Source organism: Zonotrichia leucophrys, chromosome 2, assembly GCF_028769735.1.
Source record: "Zonotrichia leucophrys gambelii isolate GWCS_2022_RI chromosome 2, RI_Zleu_2.0, whole genome shotgun sequence".
NCBI lineage: Eukaryota > Metazoa > Chordata > Aves > Passeriformes > Passerellidae > Zonotrichia > Zonotrichia leucophrys.
In genome coordinates, this window is record NC_088171.1 from 19,205,006 (window position 1) to 19,228,752 (window position 23,747).

Here is a 23,747-nt window from a genome sequence, read left to right on the forward strand (position 1 = left end):
CCCTGAGTGCCACCAAGACTTGCCGTTACACTTCGTTGCTTGATACTAAGTCTGTCGGCATGGTTAATAATAATAATGAGGAATAAACACCATGCAAATGCGGTCTACGGAAATGTCACCGGTTCGCAAAAGTACTGAAGACGGAAAATCATTTATGGAAATGACGTAGTTGTGAGACTTCATTGCCTACTGCTGGGGTGCTCATTAGTAGGAAACCTGTATCCTTGAGCGGGTGGTGTTAGTAATGACTGCGTTACCGCACACGTCAGCTTAAAAAATAAACCGGAGACCAGGGGAATAGGCAACAGCTACCTAAAGGAATAATGTGCCTTCGCTTTCTGGTGGGTGTTCTTTAATCTCAGGCTTTGATTCACACGGAAATACGCCCGGAACGTGGCGGGGGAGCCTCATTTTCCCCGAGACGGGAAAGGGCGAAGTTGCTCCTGGGATTTTTTGGGGGGTGAGGCGTGCCGAGGGCGTGGGTTTGCCCGGCTCGGTCTCGTCCCCGCGAGTGCGAGGCAACAGGTGACAGATCCGGGAGCTGCTGGGTACCCCCGGCTGGAAGGGCGCTGGGTGGCCGGTACAGGATCGGGCTCTGTGCCCCTCGACGGCTCATGTCCCGCTGTGCCCCGGCTGGCCAAGCCGCGGATGTTCCGCCACGGCTTAAAGCTGCCCGACGCCCATCCGAAGGTGAGATCTTCCCCTGCCTCGGTGCCGCGGCTTCCCCGGCGGCTCGGGAGGGCCTCGGGACAGCCCGCGGGGCTGCGGGTCACCCGGGCTGTCCCCGGACCGCGCCCGTCGGCGGGCGCTGGGTCACCCCATCTGCCTCTGGAGGGTCTGCTCCTCCTGCCACCGCCCGGCAAATTGTTCAAGGCGTTGAGGAGATATTCACAGGGTTACAGAAATTAGAGGTTTTAATCCCGTATTTGCACGACTCGGCTCCTTTGGTGGGAAGAGCAACGCGCAAACTCTCCCACGGATCGGAGTTGGACGTGCTGCGTTTTTAAACGGCAGGAGTTTGAACCTGGAAGGGTTAGTGGGAGTGAATGGGATGTAGGCAACTGAAGTGCTCTCTCGGAAAGAGTACACTGAGTGAAGACTCCCCAACTCCACGTATAACTTCTACTAAGATTAATTTGGATCCTTGAATAGTTTATTTTTCAAATTTAAGTTGAGCTGTGCCATTACCTGATTTTAGCAGAAACTTTCTCAGAGAGACCGTAGGAATGGAGACCTCTCTCTTTTTCTCCCTGAGCCTTGGCTCTGGGCTGCAGGGACTCACGGCATTCTAGGGTCCCCTCTCCGGATTTTTGGTAGCAAGTTTAGTTTGTAAGACCTTCCTATAGAGTAAATTATTTCTGTGAGGCGAAGACAGAAACGTCGAGGCACTTCAGACGCGCTAGAAAGAGGACTTCTCTTTTTTCTTCACCCAAGAGGACGACGCTGGCATTTGAACAGATTTATAACAACTGTAATCGTGTAAACGGTACAGATTTGTCTAGTGGCGATTGGTGCATCACCATTACAATCGGAAAGGCTGAATAAAAATTTTAAGAGATAAATAAACCGGAAAATGGTAAAACCTGTCATATTGACTTGCAGGATGGGACCAGGAAATATTAGCTGGTAGGGCTGAACCCTTTTCACCACGCGCATATGGTTACACCTCTGGTTTCCTGCGGAACCGTCAGCGCCTGTGCAGTGCCATTAAAAAAAAATATTTTTGGGACGTTCCAAAACTGAAAGCCGGAGCTTAATTTATTCTGGGGACTTGAAAGGAGCGAGGTCTTCCTTTGTGTCTGATGCTCCGGGGGAGGGTGTGTGTTGGCTTGGCGCTGAACGCTGCCCGCATCTACATATGTAAACCCAGCAGCGCTTCTCCCCCCCGCGCCGGTCGGATTGCAGCTCTCAACAAAGCTACCACACAATGCGAAATGCGCGGAGCCTGCGCGGCTGCGGCTGAAAGCCGCTATTTAGCTCTTGATGTGGAAGGACCAAATCTGCGCGGTGCCCAGCGGAGCCCGCAGCGCGCCCCGAGGCCGTCCCGTCCTCCTGCACCGTTATTGTCCCCGGCTGCTGTGCTTAGAGGGGTGGGGACAGGCAGCAGCCAGACGACCGTATCCCGGTTTGCAGAAGAAGGTGTAACGGGAGGCGCTGGCAGCAGCAAAGGCTGCAAATCGCTGTCGTGTGGTTGCTATTAGCAACAAATCAGCTGAACAGCCTGCAAACCCCGAGCACCTAGGGCGGAGGTGGCAGGGAGAGCGCCGGGGCTGGGAAGGCTGGGGTTGATGGGCGCTTTCCCGAGGGGACCTCTGGTGCCGCCCCGAGCTGCCTTCCTGCCCAGCCGAGGAAGCGCAGGGCAAGGGGAGATGCTGCCACCGCAGCGCAGGGAGCTCCAGGAGAGGGGAAAGCCAACCCTCTTAAAAGAGACAAAATGGCAGCTCATGGCTTGTAGGCATCCTTCCCGGCGCTGAGCCCCTGCCTCGCTCCCGCCGGTCCGCCCTGCTGCCAGCTCCTCCGTGCCCGGGGCTGTCTCCGCCTGCCCGGCAGCGCGGCCCCAGCCCAGGGAGCAGCAGCGCGGTGTCCCGCGGGGCTCCGGCCGCAGCCCTTCGCAGCCAGCCCACCCAACCTAGAAATCCAAGTGCCATCCCTTCGGAAGGGACACATCCCCACCGGCTACATCGAAGCACCCTTTGGCCGGGCGGAGCTGCGGCTCCGCGCACCGCGCACCCCAGCCGGGCTCTAGAACTGCGGAGTGTGTGCGCAAGCTCCGCAGCCCGCGCAGTGAGAGCTGCCTTGCAGGGGCATCGCTCACTCAGCATTCCTGCACCTTGGCCATGCCTTCCTTCCAGCACTCTGTTAGCGTAGCCTTTTGGGTATCTTGATTTCAGTTATTTGGGCTTTATTCTGGTTTTTATTTTGTTGTTTGTTTTGTTGGAGGGTTTTTTCCCTCATTTCCCCTTCAAAGTTTTGGGATTGTGTGTGTGGAGTTTTGGGGGGTTCTTTAGTGGAGTGTGGGGATTATGTGGTTTTTTTTATTATTTTTATTTTTGTGTTTGAGTTTTGGGGGAACGTTTTTGTTCGTTTTGTTTTTGGTTTGGGTTTTTTTTTTTTGGTAGACTCAGTCCACCTTGGAGGCCTCCATCAGCTGCATGATGTTGTCTCACAGATTACAAAATGCCTCGTTGAGAAGGCAACTCTCGAGCATCCCCAGCACATGGAGAAAGAGGAGTAAGAAATGTCACCGCTGGCAGCAGTGCCTGGAACTTCTGCGCTCAGCCGAGGCCCCAGGATGCCAGGCGGCTCCTCCCGGCCTCGGCCTCCTCCACCGGAGATGCGGCGGCCGAGAGGCAGCGGGGCCGCGGAGCCCGGCGGCGGGCGCTGGGGGGGAAGGGCAGCTGGCAGCCTCTGCTATTGGAAAGTGCCTCCCTGCCACCGCGGAGTTCTCACCCGGCCGCTCCCGGAAAATGCACCCCTCCACACCGCGGAGAGTATCGGCGTTCGGAAGGGGGAAGGCATCTGCCGGTCCCCGGCGATAGAAACATACAGCCCTTTGTCTCTCTAGCCGAGGTGCGATATTCAGCTGCGGGCCATGAAAATAGATACGCCAAATGGCTACCGCGACCCCCTCCTATCCCTCGGGGAGGTGGGCTCGCCCCGAGGCCCCACGGTGCCCCGGGAAGGGCCGGTGCCGGCCACCCTCAGCGGGAGGCCGTGTGCTTACGGCAGGGCGAACGGGGATACAGGACAGCGGCGCCCCGCAGCTGGAAAACCCGGAACGCCCCCGTCCCGCTGGGCACATTCCCAAATGCCCGGGCTGGCTGGAGAACCCCAAAGGCCAGGGGGCGGGTAAAGGCAGACTGGACGCGGGACGGTGCGGAGCCTGCGGCGGCACCGCCGCACCTCAGCGTAGCGCGGCTGCGGCCGGGGGTGTCGCCTGCCAGGCGTGCCCGCCGCACCCCGGCCGGACTGGGCACGGCCCGAGGGCTGCCAAAGGCACGACGGTGCACCCGCCGCGGCCGCCGGCGGAGGCCGATGGGGCGGCGCTGGCGGGGCCCGGGCGCGGCGGGAACGGCCGGCGGGTCCCCCGCGGGTCCCGCTCCGCGCAGCCCCGTTCGAATCTGGCGGCGCGAGGGAAGTTCCGCGGGCGCGAGAGGTGCGCAGGCGCAAGATGGCCTCTGTCGGGCGCGGGGGGCGCGGAGCGGGGCGGCCCGCCCGTGAGGGGCAGCCCGCGGGGGCCCGGCCGCGCCCGCCGCACCGGCGGCGCCGAGCGCCACGTTTCCACGCCGGCCCGAGGAGCCGCGTTCCCGCCGGCGGAGGCGACGCGGAGACAAACGCAGCAGAAGCGCAGCTCCCGGCTGGGCTCCCGGGGCGGGCAGCGGCCGCCCGCCCGGCGGCGGGGAGGCCCGCGGGCCCCTCGCAGCCCTGGGGCAGCGCCCGCCCCGGCACCGCCACTCACGGCCTTTCCGTGACTGCCGCTGTCTTGCCCGTCGCGGCCGCGGCTTCGCGGCAGCGAGCGGGCATGAAAGTCCCTCTCCGTGCCCAACCCCGGCAGGAAAACCTCCTTTGCCGTGGATGTTACGTGTCCTTCGTGCTCTACCCGTTGCTGACATTATTTTTTTTTTTCTTTAACCCACATCATCACTGTTAAATAAATACAAATATCCCATCCCCAAAGACGGCGAGACCGAGAATTGCCTGGTCCACACCGGGCTTTACAAGTGTTTCTGTTCTCCTGGCGGGACTCCTCTGTCGGTCGCGGGGAAAGCGAGTGAAGGACCCAGAGTTGGAAAAAATCCTCGCTGCCAGAATCCTTGCCATCCTCGAGTTAATAAAACACAAATCAACTGTGGGTCGGAGCTCCGGGAACGGGGCAACGACATTGAGCTGCAGAAAGCGGAGATCCGCAGCCCTTGGGAGGTGAGGACAAGTTCTTCTCCAGGCGTCCTCCGGGTAAGAGAAGGGCACAAAAGATGAAAAATAAACTGTTTATAGTAAAATAAAGGAAATCCGTTTCAAGTACCCAGAGTAGGAGCAAGAACGTTAAAAATTAACAGCGGAAACAGGAAACACTTATCTGAGTAAACACTGTCTCAGAATTTCACCGTTTTAAAATCGGGAGGGCGCGAGGTGCTCGGCGGGGCCGCCGCCGCCTCCTCCCGCTGCGGTGCCTGCGGCGGGGCCGCCGCCGCCCGCCCGTTCCGGGGCCAGAAATCGGAGCCCGGCACGACGAGACAACCCGATCCTCGTCAGCCAGTTTGGTGGCAAAGATCGGAACTGCAGGAGTTCCTGCGTGGTGAGAGATGAACAGTCCAAAAGTGATGTTTGGAAGGCAGGAGCAGTCTGCCGCCGGGGCTGAGGAACCGGCGGTTCGGGGCCGCGGCGAAGGAAAAGAGGCGCAGGGCTGGCGGTGGCGGAAGGAAGGAAGGAGAGTTCGCCCCGGTACCGGCTATGGAAGACTCGCTTTGGGCGCGCTTTGAAAATCCCCAGCGACTCCTGGGCAGCGTTGCGACGGCGGAGGGGACGGCGGTGGCCCGGCGGCCGCGGCCAGAGGACCAAAGGTATCGCCTGGTCGGGAAGGGCGCTGGCCGCTGCCGCTGCCTCCGCCGTCGGGTTTCTATGGGGGAGCATCGCTTTCTCACGGTGTTTCCTGGAGCTCCCCCGGTGCTGCCCGAGTTACCGGCGCCGCCGCCCGCCGCTTCCCTCTCCTGCCCACGGGACTCCGCCGGTGTCGGAAATCTGCCGGCGGTACCCGCCCGCCAGCGTCGGCTTTCTGGAAGGCATGGGCGCAGGTTGTTGGGAGAAATGGTCAGTGCTGGGGGACAACCATCGCGGCTCAGCAAGCTCGTCATGCTACTCTTTCTCTCCCGGCACATTTCTGCATTCCGTCTCCCTGTTTCTGCCCGTCTTCTCCAGAAGCGTATGGGGCTTTTCATGCTTCCTCTCTGTTGCTTTCCCTGGGGCTGGATCCCCATTCGTGCCGGACACAAAAGCGCTGCTTGGAACTGCAGACAGCTGAACCAGGGCGGAAAATTTGGTCGGATGAAGGCAGAAAAACATCCTTTTCCAGCCGGCACAGACCACTCCTGCCTCTACCCTTGACCAGACTGCTTGTTGAACAAGCTCAGGAAAACGCAGTAGACTTCGCCTTTATCCCAACATCTATACAAACGCAACGTCGGATAATGAAAAGACTCCTCTTACATGTACCGAGCGGAGATTTCTTTCATTTCAGGGAGAATTTAGGTACATGTGAAAGGAAAACCTGTCACTATGTATATGCAAAGGAAAATATTGTGAAACCGGGAAAGCTGACATAGCAGCTTCACAAGTAGAGCACCAAGATGCTATCTTTGATCGTCCTCCCAGTTGTGCTTAGCAGTATATAAGCATCGCGGTGCCATCTGCGCAGGGCCAGCAGCAAAACAAAAGTTTCACATGGCAGCACAAACATCCTCGGCGGCTTTTGCAGCTCGGCAAGAGAGCTACTAGAGCGTTTGTTCTTGTTCAGACAGGAGATGTCAAATTGAGAGAGGTCGAAAATACTATAAGAGCTTAGTAAACCTCGAAGGGAAATATCCAACTCCTGTTTCACTGCCGAGTGCTTCAAGGGCACTCCACAAAGACCGAGATTAGCTCCGTATTGCTGCTAGAAGTAGTGATTAACTGCTATTTCGAGTAAAATTAAGCACATTTTGATCAGTGTGCTAACGTGTAAGCCTCTGCTGCAGGTTCAGAGCTGGTTTTTGAGTGAAATAATTCAACCAGTACAGTGTGATTCACGCATGTAGCTGAGGGAATTGTGCCAAGATAGACATTCGGTCACATTGAAAGGTATCTTTCTATTAAAACATATTTAGTTCCACTGAAGCTTTAAAAGTAATCCAGGGTAGCACAGGCAGAACATTGCACTTGCCATCAGAAAAATCAAGTTCTTCCCTTCCCGGGCAGTGAAGCTTAACAGTGGCTAAGTTTGAACAGAGAGGAGGTAAAACCTGTGGCTGCCTGGGATGTGAGGATGAACCATTTGCTTATTTTCAATAATAAATCGGGGTCAAATAAAGAACAGCAAATGTTTTCAAGACAGGCAACCAAAACAAATCACTACAATTTCTAGGTGGTTTTTTTCCTCCCTTTGTTATTTTAGTGTGCCATACTGTACTGTTCACTAAAATCTTTGGTACACCCAGAATTACTTCCCACGAGAACAATATGTTTGTCCTTTAACACCACATTATCAACAGAGGTAATTTGCTACTTTTCAATGAATTATCCCTTTTATTTGTTTATTTCTTTGATCAGCTATAAATGAAAGTTATTCGTGTATATAAAACTGAAGTTTTTACTGTTGAAATTGAACTGTACATGTTTACTACAGGAAAAAATATCAACTCTTGTTTAACAAGACATATACATCAATAAGCAATAACCTTGTGGAGGATTTGCAATCACCTGGTCTATAAAAACAAGCAGGACAAGTAACAGCAATTTATATGCAAAAGTAATGATTTAATGACTATAAGCAAGACAAAGCAATAAGAATTGTGCTTCTTTTGCAGACTGGAGACAATGAAATGTTTAACTACAATTTTTCCGTACAAACATGAAACAATATCCATATAGAATAAACACCCTCACAAATGTATAACTGATGGGTGATGAACACACACAAAGTTCGACCAAAGCAAAGCACAAACTGAAAAGTGTTCTGGGCTGTTCATACTTTATGGTGGAAAAGTTCCTCCTATTGAAAAAACCCCACCCATAGAAGCCTCTAATAAAATGCACCTACTTGCAGGCCATTAAAGAGAAGGCATTCTCCACAATTTATTTGAAATATTAAAGTACCAGTTAAATTTTAATGAAGTTAGTACTGTACCATATACATATATATTAAAACAAATTTAGATAAAATGCCTTCATCCAGCCACTTGCTGGTTCCTTAAAATTTATATCAAACAGTTTATGGCTTCTATAATGATTCCATGTGCTTTTAGAAACACAGTCCCACCACACCAAATAATAAAAAGGTAATCAAACAGGTCTAAAACTTCCATGTCTCTTGATTTCTTTTTTTCACTGTATCACTTCAACATTTGGTAAAGTAAAAATACTCCACTTGGAAGAAAAAAAAAAAAAAGACAAAGCAAGTAAAATTCTTTTAAGATTGCCAATTGCCTCCAGGTTATCAGAGACTTGAATGTGCTTCCCCAATACTGTAGCTCTCACACACAACGTGTTTCTTGCAGTATGAGCAAAGCTCAAACAGGCGGCATCTGCAAGGGTCGAACCTGTTTAGAAATTTAACAACCATATCATGAGTGCATGAAACACAATATTTTCTTTATAGTATTTATAAATATATCATACAATACTGTTTCCTGTTATGTCATATACCAATATGGCATTGTACAATAAGCATAATGCCATCTGATTCTTACAAAAGCGAATCATTTAAACAAGTCAGTAAATAAAACGGTAATACCCGCTTTTAGGCATACAGATTGTAAAACTGAAGTTTTCTTTTGATCGGTTCTGCGCAGCAACAGAGAAGTAAAAGATGCAACATAAGAATCAAAATGGCTAATACGCAAAAATTGTTATTCACAGTGACATGGCTACATATATGCATTTTTCTATGCATATTCTTTCAATTTTGTTGGATTTCAAGATGAAAAAGCACTTGCTTTCTACAGGTTCACAAAACAGTATAAGAACAATAACAATCGAAGAGAATGCAATGGAGGAGTTAGTCTGGATTAACAAACTACTTCCCAGGATTTGTATTGACTTCTGGAGACTCCTGGCTCCAGATGATGGAGACAGAAACAACTCCACATCATTCAGAACAGGTGAAGGTGTAACTTTCGTTTGTTTCCCAGTCCTCTGAAAAATTTACATTTCAATCTTGCGTTTCCAATAACGTCCATCCTGAATGTCACCTAGTCCGCCTTTTATAGCCAAGTTCAGTGTTACTACAAAAGAAAGCAATTTGGATGATAGTCACATGGATTAGCATCTATAAAGCTGTAATGGCATGGAGAGACCTATATAAAGGAGGGGCGAGGGTGGTAGCCTGGTTGGCACATCAACCAGATGAAGTGGCTGAGGAGCCATTTATTGATGTTTTCCGAGCTCTGTTGGTAAAGGAGGACTGGTGGTTACTGCTGGGGCTGCTGCTGGTGCCATTCATGGTGCTGGAGATGTGGGGGAACTGGGGGTGAGGAGACTGGACTGGTGTGCTGGGGCTGGGCAAACAGGAGGAGGTGGAGGGGATGCCTCCTGCTGGGCTGCTTGCCTTGTCGCTCCCAGAGTCACTTTCCAGCTCCCCGCTATTATTCAAGCCTTCCCTCTGGTGACTGATCTTCATCCTCTTGCAAGTGGGTCGGACCCGGTATTTCAAGGGCAGAGGCCCGTTCTGCAAAGCAAAGGGGAGACCCTGGTAAGTGCCCTGGCCAGGCCATGGCCTGCCCCCTCCCGGGAGGCACACTGGAAATACTCACCCGCCTCCAGGTATAGATGTAGGCAATATCCATTAGGGTGTAGTAGTCCTTCAGAGGCTCCTCTTCATACATCACATCAATCTGTTCAAGATATGAACCCTTGCATTAAGGAGCATCCAGGCACTTACCCCTAGCACACGACTGCTCGGAGGTAAAAGCAGCCCCACTGTCACAGATATCACAAATACATCAAGGAACAATTTCTTAATACTTTGGTATTTACAGCACTGAAAAAATTACAATGCCACCAAACTCTACAGACAGATATTTAAAAAATAAACCAAATAATGTATAGCACACACCAGAAATACTTGGCTGTTTCCAATTGCTGGGACTGGCTGTAATGAGAAAAATGAGTCCTACCAAAAACAACCCCTGAAAACCCCAAACAAACAAACCAACCACTCTTTCCCCATGGGTACCTGGAAAGTGTTAGGTATATCCATCTTACTCCGCAGGAACTTTCTTAGATGCATCACTGTCATTGCTGCTGGGCAGCGCAAGTATCTTTTGTCATTCACCTAGTGGCACAGTAAAGAAAGTCAGTCTACTGAGAATGTATGAGTACTCCCACCAACGTTGTATTCCAGCATTTCATGTTGAAAAAAGTGCACCTTACTAAATTATCTACTGTAATGTAACAATGCCTGCTGTCTTGGAGGGCACATCAAAAAGAAGCAGCAAATTACAGTTCTAGAGAAAGTAATTTAAAATTGTAACTAATTAAATATAATACAAATATTTACATATGAATTATTTTGTTAGGGTACATACGCAATACATATTATTTTTTAATAAATTACTGAATATTTTTTCCCAAGTTTTGATGAAAAGTCAGATTCTGCTTTAAAAATAATACTGTGGGTATTTTGAATTTTTAAAAGTTGCCTGCATATACAGCTGTTTGAAAATGTTTTACCTCTTCTGTACCTAGTGCCATGATAGGAGGTGTGCTTCCTTTATTCTAGACACACATACCTACATATTTTTCTCAGCTACAGACCTGCCCCAAAGATGTGTGTGTGTGTGATATGTTTCCCCTGGAGTAAAGGAAAGATATTTACCTCTTCCTTTGACTTTTCTTTCTCCTTATTTCCTTTTCGCTCCAGTCTGTGAGGAGAAATTACACAATTACTACAAATAATAAATACAGGTGCTATCAAAAAGGTAAACATAAAATTATAAAATTTTGCCATTCTGGAACTTGCCTATTCTGGTCAAAGAATTCAATGGATAAGCTTATTATCTCGTCGTCTGTTATAATTCTTTTGTCTTCATCAGCTACTTCTCCTCTGTCTTCATTAGAGCCATTGGCAGCTGCACAGGAATTTCCACAATAATTTACATTTTGAAATTCAAATCAGGAAGAATTGCAATTCTCAGTAACAAAAAAAAAAAAATCTTCACAGTAAGATAATGAATGAAAGCTACCTGACTGTTAAAACAATAAACTTTTATTATGCTGACTTTACTTCTTAAAATACTGTGACGGTAATACATCACTTGTAAGTTAAAAAGGAAACAGTAAAACACCCAGCTCAATGCCACACATATTAAAGTTGCGAACGAGAAGGTTTTACCATCAGCCGACGGATGAGCAGCATAAAAATCCCTTCTTCTTTTCATTTCATCTAGATGGAAAAGCATATATTTTTCTTTTAGTAGTTACTCCATAACTCACGGTATTGATAAAGGATAGCGGCTCTGGTTTGGTTTTTCTGCTCTTAATAAAATATCTGATTTAACTACTTACTTTTGAAAAGGCCTGGTACTAGCTTGTATACAATATCCTGGAGAGTTTTATCTGACCTGGAAGAAGAACAACCCCACAACATAAAATTAAGCAGATGAAGCGATATTTTAATCCAAATGGCAGCTCTTCACTTATAAACTTTCACAACAATGAGGCATCTCCTACAAAGTGGGAGGCCAGTCATAAAAAGTTAACTTACAGGACCTTGTAATCAAACTAACCCTGCTCTAAATACCACTCTGAACCAAAACTCATCCATATTACCACAACTGAAAAAGAAGTCTCTCAGACTGAAGGAAGGTCTTAAATCTTCTTGTCCTTCCTAGAAAGTGCAGAGAGCAAAATGCAGTGCTGACAACAAAAATGTTTCTGAAAGGCAAATGATATTTTAAAGGCTTTTTGCCTCTTAATTTGGAAAGTTGCAGCAGGAGTTTTCATGACTAGGAGCTGTGGTTGGAGTGATGAATGTCTTGGAGATACAGAAAGTAGGGGCAAGAACTATCGGATGGTACAGCAGAATGCGGGAGAGGGAAGAGGCATCAATGACTGGTCTATGCTAAAATAGGCCAACAAAAACATCTAGAGGCATCTTCAGTTTCAATCAGTGAAGAAACTCCAAAGAGACCACATACACACGAGGTAGCTTGTAAATTGACAAGCCCTTTCAGATTTAAATTGCAGACGAAGAGATAACATTGACACCGACTACTGCTGGTCTCCTCACATAAAGCCAAAACAGAGATACAGAGATGCAATGCGCACTTCCCAACTTTCTCCTACCTTATATTCAAAAGCGGTCGAGTTTTGTGAACTTGGACATCACAGATAGGACAATACTTGCTGGTCTCCAAGTAACGCACGATACAGGTCTTACAAACTGTAAGTCAAACACCACAGGCTTTTAGTGATGCTCCTAGGTGCCGCTCAGATATGCATAGATAAAGGTGCGATTTTCTAAACTATGCAAGCTAGAGCAAATCGTCCATTGTCAGCAACACGCTGCTTAAGCTAAAAACTACCCAAATAAGCTGCAATTACCATGAAAAGGAGACGCTTATGGCACATATATTATTACTTTAACAAAGACCGTAGGGCCGTCCTCAGAAAATCTGCACCGCGGCTGGAACACCTACTTCCCCTCTCGTCGGGGAGGAGGAGGGCGTCGGTCCCGAGCCCCTCGAGGGGTTTGGGCTTGGGAGGATTTGTTTTTTTTTCGTGTGTGTTCCCGGGATGTCGGGAAAGGAGGGAAGCGGCGGGTGAAAAACGCGGAGCGCCCGGTCGTACTTACAGGAGTGGAGGCACTCTATGATGGTTGTTGCATCAATGAAGTACCCGCCGCAGAGCACGCACATGAGATGGGGGTTTAGCTCGGTTATTTTGATTCTGGTTGTTCGGTGCATTTTGGCGTGGCGAGGAGCGGCTCTGAAAGACACACGCACACACAGAGGACCGGTCAGCGGGGCCAAGCGCGGCGGCGTCCCAGGTGCCGCGGTCCGGCGCATCCCCTTCCCCCGTGCATCGCATCGCATCCCCCGGCGCAGAGGAAGACCGAGCGCGGAAGACGAAGGCGGCGGCGGCGGCGCGGGGCCGGGTGGCGGGCGAGGGCCGGTCCCGAGGCCGGCGGGGCGTCCCCGCACCGCACCGCCCCGGGCCGGCCTGGGCGCAGCCCCGCGGAGGGGCGGTCGTTCCGCGGCACCCACCGCGCCGTTCCCCGGCGGGCACGGGCGATTCCCGCGGCGCGGCGGCACCGGCCGGCTCGGGCTGCGCGGGCGGCTCGGCGGCGATGCGGCGGGGAGCTCCGGGGGCGACACGGCGGGCACCGGGCTGCCGGCGAGCAGCACAAAGGGGAACCAGCGCCTCCCGGTGCGGCTGCCCTGGCATTTCCGGAGCGCGGGGAGGGGCGGCGGGGGGAGGGACGGAGGGGGGGGGACACACGCACCTCGGAGCGGGGCCGGGCACCGGGGCGGCGGGGCCGGCCCGCCGGGGGGGTCCGGGCGGCTGCCGCTGCGGCTCGGTGCCGATCCGGATCTGCTCCGCTCTCCGAGGGGGTTGCTATAGCAACTTACACTTACACTTGGCATCCTGCCACCGCTGGGAACACACGAGAGCCGGGCGGGGGGCGGCCGGGGGGGCGGGCCGGGCCGGGCCGGGCCGGGCCAGGGGGTGGGACGCGGGGCCCGGGGGCTGGCGCTGGGGGTGGAGGAGCCGAGGAGCCCGCGGGGGTCTGGGAGCCCGGCCGCGAAGGGAGGGGAGGGGGAGGGCGGGAGCGGCCCGGGCGGGGTCGGGTGGCACAGCCCGAGGGTGCCCGGGCGCGGTGCGGGGCGGCCCGGCCGGCGGGGGCGGCCCCGGGCTTCGGGGTCTCAGCCTGGCGGCGGCGAGTGCCAGAGGCTCCTCCCGAGCCTCGGCCATTTCGGATCCTCTCAGGGGCCTCTCTCCACGTCGACTCGGTACGAGGAGCTGGTCTGAGATAGCTCCTCTCCCCCTCCGCTCCCTCCCTCCGGCGAGCAGAACCGCGCCGCGCTCCCGGACCGAGCCCCCTGCCCCGCCAGTGGTGCCGAGCCCCAGCTCCCGCTCCACCGCGCCGGCATCCCCGCTCCCTCCTTCTCTGCTCTCCTCGCTTTTCTCCTTCCTACCTTTCTCTCACCCCCAGCTCTTTTTCTCTCTTTCTTTCCTTCTCCCACCTTTTGACGCTTGTTTGAAAATCATCCCGCGGACGAGGCAAGCGCGGTGCAAAGTTTTGCAAAAGGTGTAAAAGAGATTTGCATCACCAGAGTAAGGTGCTCGGATGGGAGAAAACGAGTCTCCGGATACTCAAGTAACCCCCCTTTTCAGCAATAAAGCTCACCGAGAAGGGGGAAAAAGCCCAAACCGACTTAAAACGGTACATTAGTGACAACATGCGAAGGACCATGTGACCAGATCATTCCTAAAGCTAAATCAACACCTTGTCAACACAAGGCAGAGACAAGAGTGAAAAACAAATGTCATTTTCATAGTCTGAAACCCATAAAACCCCATTGCATGCACTGGCACCAACGCTAGATGCATACACACTGTTTAAAATGAGAGGGAATAACAGATAAAGGGAAAAGCACACACAGGCAAAAATCCCTGTCAGCCACGTTAATTGTAGAATAAATTATTTTCTGTCAACCAGATCCTGAAAAATGTAATGTAACAACGTTGCTCCACTCCAAGCTATTAATTTCCCCAGGTCAGTGCTCCCAGCACACCAAATCCTGCCCCTGGTCCCCTCTCCTCCCGAGACAGAGCTTGCGAGCCACCTCTCACCGCAGCACCGAATGCTCAATATGCGAGCAGCCACTCGCAAACTTCAATGTAAGGCAGCGGAAAGAAGGCAAAAAAAAAAAAAAAAAAAAAGGGAGGAAAAAAGTGGCAACACAGTAATGTTTCTAAAAAGCTTTGAACGTCAGCCCAACTGACCAGGACAGGGGTACAATATTCGTCAGAAGTGTGTACAGCGCCAACGAGCGACCCCGACCAGGAAACTTCTCTTGTTGCAGCAGGAGAACCCTTGAGTGAACAGCAGATAAAACTCCCCAACATCAAACCATAGCCGGCCAGCACAAAGAAAAGCAAAGTTCCAGAAGCACGAAGCCCGACCAGGTCCCCAAAGCTGTTCCCAGCACCGTGCGGGAAGGCAAGACCCCCGCTGCATTGTACTGCGGTTTAAATGTCGCTTCCAGGGTCCCTGACCCTCCGCTTCTTCCTTTTAAACTGATACCGGGGTTTTGCTTTTCCCAGAAAAGGCAGAGACGGAGTTTCTGCACGCCTCTCTGAAGAGCCCAACGCCCTGAAGCCGGCAGCTCTGGAGTCCCTTTAGGTACTTACACATGGATAGCTTTCACGGTTCTGTGTTTTATTTGTTCAAGGCACTACCTTATAATTCATAAATATCTAAACCAAAAAAAAAAAACCCAGCAGTGACCGAGGTCACACAAGTCGGCTGACCGAGAATTCCTTCCCAGCCCTGACAGACTGGGACAAACCTTTCAAGACATTAACGCGTTTATTTCACGCAGGCGAAGCCCCTTCCTAAATGGAGGGGGATTACATTCAACCGTGAAACCTGTTTTGTCGAAGCAACCCCTAAATGCGGATTATTTATTGCCCAAAGTTAGCACATTTTCAACGTGCTATGAGCTATCTTGAAAATCAGTGATTTTCCCCAGCGAGCTGAACTAGGCACTTAATTTCTCCCCAAAAGCCACCCGCACAGGCACACGCGTGTCTGTGCCTGCGGGGAGGTAACATGAACGCAGCACATTTTACTACATCAGCCTGAGTTTAATATCTTGGTACGAGGGAAACCCTTTCAGATGTTTTTTCTGCTCCTGCTGATCGCACGGTGAATGCCAACACTTCACAGAAATACAAACAGCCTCTTAGCCAGGACAATATATATTTACACATTGACACATGGAACAACTAAACGTAAAATATATGTGGATAATACCTGCTACAAGTAAACACTGCCAGCCAGCCGATTATACAGAGGCCTTAAACAAGTTATGTCAAAATGAAGAAAAACAGAAGTGCATTCTCCTGCTAAGAATCAGCTACATTATTAAAAATCCATAAAGGCAATAAGCTATCAAACCTTGCTCGACAGGTCACTAACAGAAAATACATACATAAAAAACCAGAAGCATCGCTCGGGTAGGTTTGTGTACTTTGTACCCATCTCCTCTCGGAAAACTCTCATCAGGAATAAAGCAGCCTTCATTCTACATCTTCACCCATTATCAGCCAGAGCCACTTGTACTATCGAGCCTGTTATTACTCTTTCGCTTAAGAATGGCCACATATGTTTTAAAGGAGAGGACAGTAGTTCATTCAGAGGAGGCACACGAACCTCAAGTATCTCTTCGCAACTCGCTGCAGCGAGAAAAGACCTGAATATTGGCAACAGAGTGCAAAAGGACCCCAGTCTCTCAAATCGCCTCCCTGGGACTAGGCGCAAGACACAATCTATCTACTTTTAAAAATACACTAAAATGCTAATTTTGTAATATCTAAGCGATCAGGTAGGTCAAGACTTCGTGTCTCTGGCGAAGTGCAGCACAAGTCTCAGTTCCCTGGACGGGCTGCACAGAGTCACTCAAAGTAGTTTCACTGGACTGTACTGAACGTCCCTGGTCTTAGGGACAGTCCCACAACAGAAGCTGCTCTCACCACTACAGACTACGCAAAAAAATTCTTTTAGCGACAAGCTTGCAAATGGGCACACATGCCCAGGTTTTCCTCGACTTTCCTGCAGAGTGGAGGCGTGAACCAAAGTTTTTAGAGGCTGAAAAGTTACTGCCTCACTTTTATGGAAATGCGATTTTTTTTCTTGCTTATTTTCACCTGATTATTTGCAAATGTTTACAGCAGACACCCAGAAACATCCCGCTTTATATATTGCCAAGGCCATTCAATTATAAAAACATAACACCAGCAACTTTCAAGTGCTGCCCATAAGCAGCATGAGGAGCCCACTCGTGACATCTTTAAGATCTGACAAAGGATTTCATGTAAATTTACCCTTCCCGGGGCTCAGGGTAAAAAAAAATACCAACCAGAGAAAAGAAATTCACACACACCACCCCCCCTCCGCGTCCCGCAGACACATCACCTTTGCTCCAAAGGCTCCAGCAAACCGCTCGCCCCAGCTCCCCAAGACCGCATTAAAAGTGCTACCCTTGCCCCCCAAAAAAGTTATTTCTCGGCGTTGACCACCCCTTGCCTCTCCCAGTAGGCACAAACCCCTAAAGTTCAGCATTTAGAGCAGAAATGTAAGAGGAGACATTGGAAACAACTGGGAACCGCCATCTTACAACCCATCCAATTTCACAGAAGTACTTGTCCAACTTAAGTTAATAACATTTTCTGCTGGGTGCCCCGGCGCCTAACAACCCCCCCATGAGGATCGCTACCCCCCACTGGCTCCGTCTCTATAAAATGGGTGCATTATCTGACATTTTAACCCCCCCCAGACACATTTCTTTCGGGGAGGACTGAAATCACTTGACCCAGGCAGCTCCAGATTTCACGAACGTCCCTGTTTAATCAAAATCTGCCTTTAAACAAAGGGCGCTCGGGCCGGGCTGGCAGCAGGGTCGGGAAATATAAATATTCTCCTCGGGGGCCATGTGCACAGAAAGGTTTTAGGGGGCGTCTGGAGAAAGAAAGGAACTAAAATTTGCAAATGTGGGTGCGTAACGCGAGCGAGTGCACAGGCTGCTGCTGCTGCGTGTCTGTATGTGTGTGTGTGGCTAGAGCAGCCTGTCAGCGCTTTTCCCATACGGAGAGCTCGGGGGACACCTAGGCGCCCCTTTGCAGCCCCCAAACCGGCCGAAAACCGCCGCCGAGCCCCCTTCGCCCCCCGCCCTCGGTAAGACGACACCTCGCTTCATACGTACCCGGAAAACGGAGCCGGTTGGTGATGATCGGAGCGGCCAAAAAAGACAATGAAAGTTAAAAGTCGTTCAGCAGAAAATGAATGTGAGCCAAGCGGCCATCTTGAAATGAACTGCAGACGCTGTCAATTGCAATAAGCTTATTGCCGCCGCCGCCGCTGCGCTCCGCTCATTTTAGTTACAGAACGCCCGGGTCTCCTCGGCTGCTCGCGGGCCCTTCTCGCTCGCTCCCTCGCTCTCTCGCTCCCTCCGAGTTGGCCGCCCGGGCGGCTCAGGCGCTGCGAGCGCACAGTCTCCCCGGTCCGGATGGGTCCTCTCTCCACCAGCCCATTGTCTCTCCCTCTGCCCCCCGCTCCGCCTCGCGGCCTCTCTCGCGTTCCTTCTTTTATTATTATTGTTATTATTACGAGTATTATTGTTGTTGTTATTTCATAGTTGGTGGCGGGGACCCGGGGAGGGAAGGAGGGCGGGCGGGCGGGCGGGCGGGAGGAGGGCGGAGGAGGGAAGAATGCAACGCTGAAGGCACACAGTGGAAACTGACACCGTCCCCAAAATGGCTCGGAGTTCGCCCGCCCCGCCAGCGTCACGTGGGGCGCCTCATTCCTTAAGGGCGGCCTGGGAATTAGCGGCGCTGCCGCCGGGGCCCGGCAGCCTCCCCGTGACCCAATCCCGCAACCCGGCCGCCTCCTCCCCCTCCGCCTCCCCCCTCGCTCCCTCCCTCCCCTCCCCCGCCCGCCACCCCCTCCCTTCCCTCCCTCCTCCTTTCCTCCCTCCCTCCCCTCCCCCCGGCCCTGCACGCGCTCGCCCGCGCGCCGCCGATGCCTCCTTTTCCTCCTTTTCCTCACCGCCCGCCCCGACCCCCGGCCCCGCTCCGCGGCTCCCGCCCGCCGCAGCCACGGCGCCTCCCGCCCTCCTTCTCCGCGCTCCCTCCGCCCGCGCCGCGGCTCCCCTTCAGCCGCCGCGCCCCCCGCCCTGGCCGGCGCTGCCCTCTCCATCCTGGCCGCGCCGCAGCCCCACAGCCTGCCGGCTCCCCGGCCCCACACGCCGCCCGCCGCCCTGCCCGCGCAGCCCTCGCCTCCCTCCGCGCACTTGTTGCGCGCTCCCACCCCCGCACGCCCCGTCCCGCCGCGCGGGGACCCCGCGGGCACCCGCACTGCGGCCTCGCGCCTCCGCACCGCGTGCGCGCAGCCGCGCGCCCCTCGGCCCGCCGCGCCCGCCCGGGGCCGCGCGGAGCCGCCGCCGTCGAGGCAGCGCGTCCCCTCGAGGGCCGCGCGGGCGCCTTTCCGCCCCGAGCGGCGGCGGGAGCGGGTGTCGCGGGGTCCCGCGGGGTCCGCACATCCCGCGGGCGGGACGGGCGGCCCCGGAGCGGGGGAAACCCGCGCGGTGCTCGCCTCCGGCGAGGGTAAGACGCCGCCCGTCGCTCGGGCGCTGAGGAGCGGAGAGGAAAATGCTCCGCCGTAAGGGACCGGCCGCCGCCGCGCATCCTCCGCGGGGCCGCTGTCCCTCGGCGGCAGGTGCGGACGGAGCGCGCCGCGGAGCCCCTCCGCAGCTGCGGGCGGGAGCGAGCGGAGAGCAGCGCGGCCCGGGGCGAGCCGGAGCCGCCGGGAGCAGCCGCGCCGTCGAGCCGGAGCCGCCACCCGGCTCCGCTCCATCCCGCGGACTCTGCCGGCTTTCCGTGAGGCGCCCCGGCTCCACAAGATTAAACCGAATCCTCTCTCGCCCCCCGCGCCGGGGTCCGGCTTCTCCTCGTAGGAGAGATGTAAGATCGGCTGCAAGTGACAAAGCGCGGCGGGCGACTCAGCAAACGCGCCGCAGCCGCGGCACGGGAAGAAGGCGCTTTTGCCTCACTGAGCTGATCTAACGTTTAGCATCTTACTTTTAGGCACAGCTAATTCATCCATAGAAATTGCACAACAGGCGCAAATAAACCTTTATTAGATCACAGAGAAAAATAAGCAGTGACAGTTGTAAAAATATACAAAATAAGATAGAAGAAATACTTTGATGACACCACAGTTCAGCAAATATTTAACAGGAGTTAAAAAAAAAATTACATGAGCAAGGAATACCCAGTGCAGATGTAAAAAAATTCATTTAATTCACATCCAAGGACTTAAAAACCCCCCAGTTTGCATCAAGAGATGAAAGACATTTGTCATTTAGGAGACACTTAGGAAGGAGAATGCTTCAGCAGGCTGACACCTTCCTTCAATCACATCTGAGTCGCTCGTTCTAGACTTTTTGCAGCATCTTTTAGCTTTCCCACTAAGTCCTAAGAGATGAAATAGAGTCTTAGAATAAGCATATTTTTTAAAGGTCAGCTAGAAGAACAGAGTATTTTTTTTAAACAGAGACTCAAGTGAAACCAGCACCTTGTAGTACAAAGAAGTGTTGCAACTGATGAACAATGCAAGCAAATAATTAAAGAACTCTGTATTTTACAATGTAGTCAGAAAAGTGGGAACTGAAGGAAAACTCTTTAAAATGTATTTTCTCCTAAAATAGATCATTATTATTTACACGTAGATTTTATTGGTATTGCCACAATGGCTAATGCTGACATTTGCTTCTGGCTTTGAGGTACATCATGGATTTCTAAAACACTGAAAATATTTTGGGTGCAATTTTGTACCAGGACCATTCTCCAGCCAAAGCACATCAGATTTCACTATGCCAGCAAACCAACTAGAAACACTCATTACTGACAAAAGGACAGCTTTTGAGACACACTTAAAAAGAGGAGGTGTAAACCTTAAGTTTTAATATCTTGCTTTTCCTCTCCCACCAAGCCCTCTTCCCGATCCTCCAGAGTCTGGTCACTTCCAAGCATTACAATACCTCTATTGTTCAGTTACACATTTAAATCGCTAAACAAAGATCAACGTTTGTTTCAGGACATTTCTTACATGTCATTAACAACACTGAAGAGCCTTCAGTTCCTTCTCTATTTTTAATCATGACACATTTAAATCACTGAACCAGCTTCTTTAATCATTTCTCTAAAGCATGGGAAATCAGAGTTTCAGAAAATGATGAGTTTCCTCCCACATATACATATGGATTACAGTTATGAAAACAGACAAAATATTTATGCACGTATGTAAAACACTCCCCACGCAACTGCATCCAGTTACTTTCCAACTTTATTTGAAAAGACAGTAAAAATACACTTGGATAATCTTTATGGAAAACTCTCTTACCCTCCCAGTATTGGATTTTTTTTAAAGTAATAGTGTATATTATTTAATTTTGATTGGCAGTTTGTTAAAAGCATGGACATCCACAATTAGGGCTAAGCACAGAAAGATGAAGGAAACAAGTACCTGTAATTGCTCCATTGTACAACTAAAACTAACATCTGGGTGTGATCCTGAATCACTGTTCTGAAGGGAAAAAAAAAAAGGAAAGAAACAGCAATGTCAATTGTATTTAAAAAATATCTTGAAATTGCATTTTTTCCTTTGAGGGTGCTGGGAGTACAGTACCTCTACATTTAAGGTCACCAAATAGGAAGGCTGGTAAGTTTTATGAAGTTGATTGTTCTAAATTAAAAACAAAGAACATATAAAAATCCAGGTCTCAGCATTAAAACAGACTAAAGAAACACCTTGATCTGTTAAAATTACCTTGATCTGATATTCCAAGCGCCAAGACACGTCAGTTATATGGAGAGGAGATCTGCCTATGCTGGAAGACACAACAGTTACAAGTCCTCTATGCTAAAAGAAAAGGTCATTTTCTCAAGCTGTCCATCAATAAAGAACTTTTCATGATCCTGGTAATGCTTCTTGGGAAGTTCTAAAAGGTTATTTTAGAGTAGAATTTCAAATAAAGAAAATTTTCAATAGCTGTTTTCTAGAGTCTGTTAAAAATGCACTTTATTTTTTAATGGCACAATATTACTTACTTTAATCACCTAAAGTACGCAGAAGTGTTTTCCAGGACAGTTTCAAACTAACTGTAAGTGAAACCTGTCTCTGCTGAGTGATTCACCTACCTTCCCAATAGGATTTCCAATGCATCCTTGTTTTTCTGAAGCAAGAGAAAAAAAAATTACTAGGTTCAATAAATTCCTATGAAATAAGAAAAATTAATATGCTAAAGCTGGTTTAAAAACCTGATATTCGGTGCAAAATTGTTCTATTCTCTCTTTATCCAGTTTGCAGTCTTCTAGGCACGTACTACAGGGAAAAAGAATTTATTAGTTTTCTGTTAACATAAACTCAGCAGTACACTTCTAAGTAACAACTGCTAGAAAAAAGGTGTAGCTTGCAAGTATGAGTACCTTATAGCAGATATGTCAGCATTCTGCTTCCCTGCCTCCAGAATACACATTGCAGCCGCAGCATGGCAATGTTTTAATACTGTAGGGTCAATATCTTTCAGGTCTGGATCGTCTAAAATAAATGAATTACTGATGACACACTTATTTGCCAAACCCCAGCAGACGGTACCAAAGGCTGCTGCTCGCCCTTTGAACGCTATCTTTCCCACAAAAACGTCAAAATGAAACACGTTTGGTGTTTCAGAGCGAGAGGACAGAGCAAGCAGGCAAGGTGTGAGGAGGCGGAGGGGAAGGTGAGGGGCTGAAGCACCGGCTGGGGCGAGCCGTGCCAGGCGGGGCTGTGCGGCGCTGGGAGCCCCGCCGCCCCCAAGCTCCTTCCCGTTAAAAAAAAAAAATAAAAAAGGGGAAAAAAAAAAGAAAGAAGGAAAACCTCAGTTTCCTCTGCGAGCCCCATCCGCGATCCCCAGCAGCCTCTTAATGGCGAGAAGCGGGGCTGGGGCCACCGGCCGGGAGGGGCACCGGGACCGCCCGCCTGCCGCCCCGGCCCGGCACCGGCGGCTCGCTCGGTCCGCGGAGGCGGCGGCGGAGTCATTAACGCCGCAAAATGAATCGCACGGCCGCGCACCCTCGGGCCGGGGCTGCCGGGGGACGCGTCCCCGCGCGGAACGCCCGGCAGGGTGGCAGCAGGGAACACAGCCCCCTCAGCCCGGCCCAGCCCGCGGACACGAACGCGCGGGGACCCTTCCCGGCCCGCCCCCCTTACTTGGGACAAGCGCGGAGCTTTAGCGGAGCGGGCGAGCATTAGCGATGACACCCCGCGCAGCGGCACCCTGGAGCCGCCCGCGGGCAGGAGCCGCCCCGCGGGTGTGCGCGGACAGCGCCCGCTGCAGCGCGGACACGCGCGGACATCCGCGGGGACGCACGGAGCCCCGTGCCCCCCTGCGCGCCCCGCGGAGCGGCGCGGCCCGCACCCGCCGCCGCGGCACGCCTTACCCAGCGCGGCCTGCGGGTCATCCAGGAGGCTGCGGAAGGCGGCGCGGAGAAGGGCGGCGAACGGGCGGCGGGGGAAGCGGCGAGGGTCGCCCAGCAGCCGCCACCCGCCCTGCGCGTACGGCGACAGCTCCATTGTGGGCGCCGTGACCTTCGACACGCGCCCACGTGACGCGCGCGCAGCTGATCGCGGGCGCGAGGCGGGGCCGCCGCCGCCGCGGGGCGGGCGCGGGCGGGGCGCGAGGCGGCGGTACCGATGCCGGTGCGCGCCCGCGGAACCCGCGCGGGGCGCGCGCACCCTCACACGGCCGCCGCCCTGCCCTCGCCACGCGTGTCCTCCTCGCTCCCTGCGGCTCGCAGTGGGAGGCGGTGCCGTTTCCGTGGGAGATGGATGCGCCGCCAGGGCGTGTTTTGGGGGCTAATTAGCTCTTAATGAGTCTTAAAAGTGCTCGTATCTCATGGAGTCCCTACAGCGCTTGTGTCTCAGTCAATGTCTGACGTGCATGTGTTGGTGTGAAGCTTTACAGCCCAAAAATGTCGTGCGGAACAGAGCCTTATCCCTCCGTTACGGGGAATCACAGAGCCACCGAGACTGGGAAAGGCGTTCGGGATCGCCGAGTCCATCCCTGGCCTGGGTAGCACCTTACCCACCCAAGCATAGCCGAGCGCCACAAGCTGCTCGGGGTTTTTGACATTTCCTGGGAGGGTGACTCCATCCCCTCCCTGGAGAGCCTGTTCCAATGCCTGACCACCCCTCCAGGAGAGAATGTTATTTTGCTTCTGAAACGTCTATG

The 23,747-nt window shown here is 52.2% G+C and overlaps 2 protein-coding genes across 4 annotated transcripts; both read right to left on the reverse strand.

Annotated features, from left to right (window-relative positions):
• Positions 1 to 7,488: 7,488 nt before the first annotated feature.
• BMI1 (BMI1 proto-oncogene, polycomb ring finger) lies at positions 7,489 to 18,202 on the reverse strand. Of its 3 annotated transcripts, none has more exons than XM_064704132.1 (10): positions 17,682 to 18,202; positions 12,545 to 12,678; positions 12,037 to 12,133; positions 11,257 to 11,312; positions 11,084 to 11,134; positions 10,712 to 10,820; positions 10,568 to 10,613; positions 9,926 to 10,024; positions 9,504 to 9,584; positions 7,489 to 9,418 (listed from the first exon to the last, which is right to left on the reverse strand). In XM_064704132.1, exons 2-10 carry the CDS (start codon positions 12,654 to 12,656, stop codon positions 9,089 to 9,091), a joined length of 981 nt encoding a protein of 326 aa, XP_064560202.1. In that variant the 5' UTR covers positions 12,657 to 12,678; positions 17,682 to 18,202; the 3' UTR covers positions 7,489 to 9,088. The 3 variants fall into 3 exon arrangements, with proteins under 3 accessions (XP_064560202.1, XP_064560203.1, XP_064560204.1); XM_064704133.1 differs by lacking the exon at positions 17,682 to 18,202 and adding an exon at positions 13,196 to 13,225; XM_064704134.1 differs by lacking the exon at positions 17,682 to 18,202 and adding an exon at positions 12,957 to 12,975.
• Positions 18,203 to 19,584: 1,382 nt separating this feature from the next.
• Positions 19,585 to 23,150, reverse strand: COMMD3 (COMM domain containing 3). Its single transcript, XM_064704135.1, has 8 exons — positions 22,957 to 23,150; positions 21,964 to 22,075; positions 21,796 to 21,859; positions 21,676 to 21,710; positions 21,305 to 21,365; positions 21,164 to 21,220; positions 21,002 to 21,061; positions 19,585 to 19,950 (listed from the first exon to the last, which is right to left on the reverse strand). The coding sequence occupies exons 1-8, from the start codon at positions 23,087 to 23,089 to the stop codon at positions 19,891 to 19,893; spliced, it is 582 nt and encodes a 193-aa protein (XP_064560205.1). The 5' UTR covers positions 23,090 to 23,150; the 3' UTR covers positions 19,585 to 19,890.
• Positions 23,151 to 23,747: the final 597 nt, after the last annotated feature.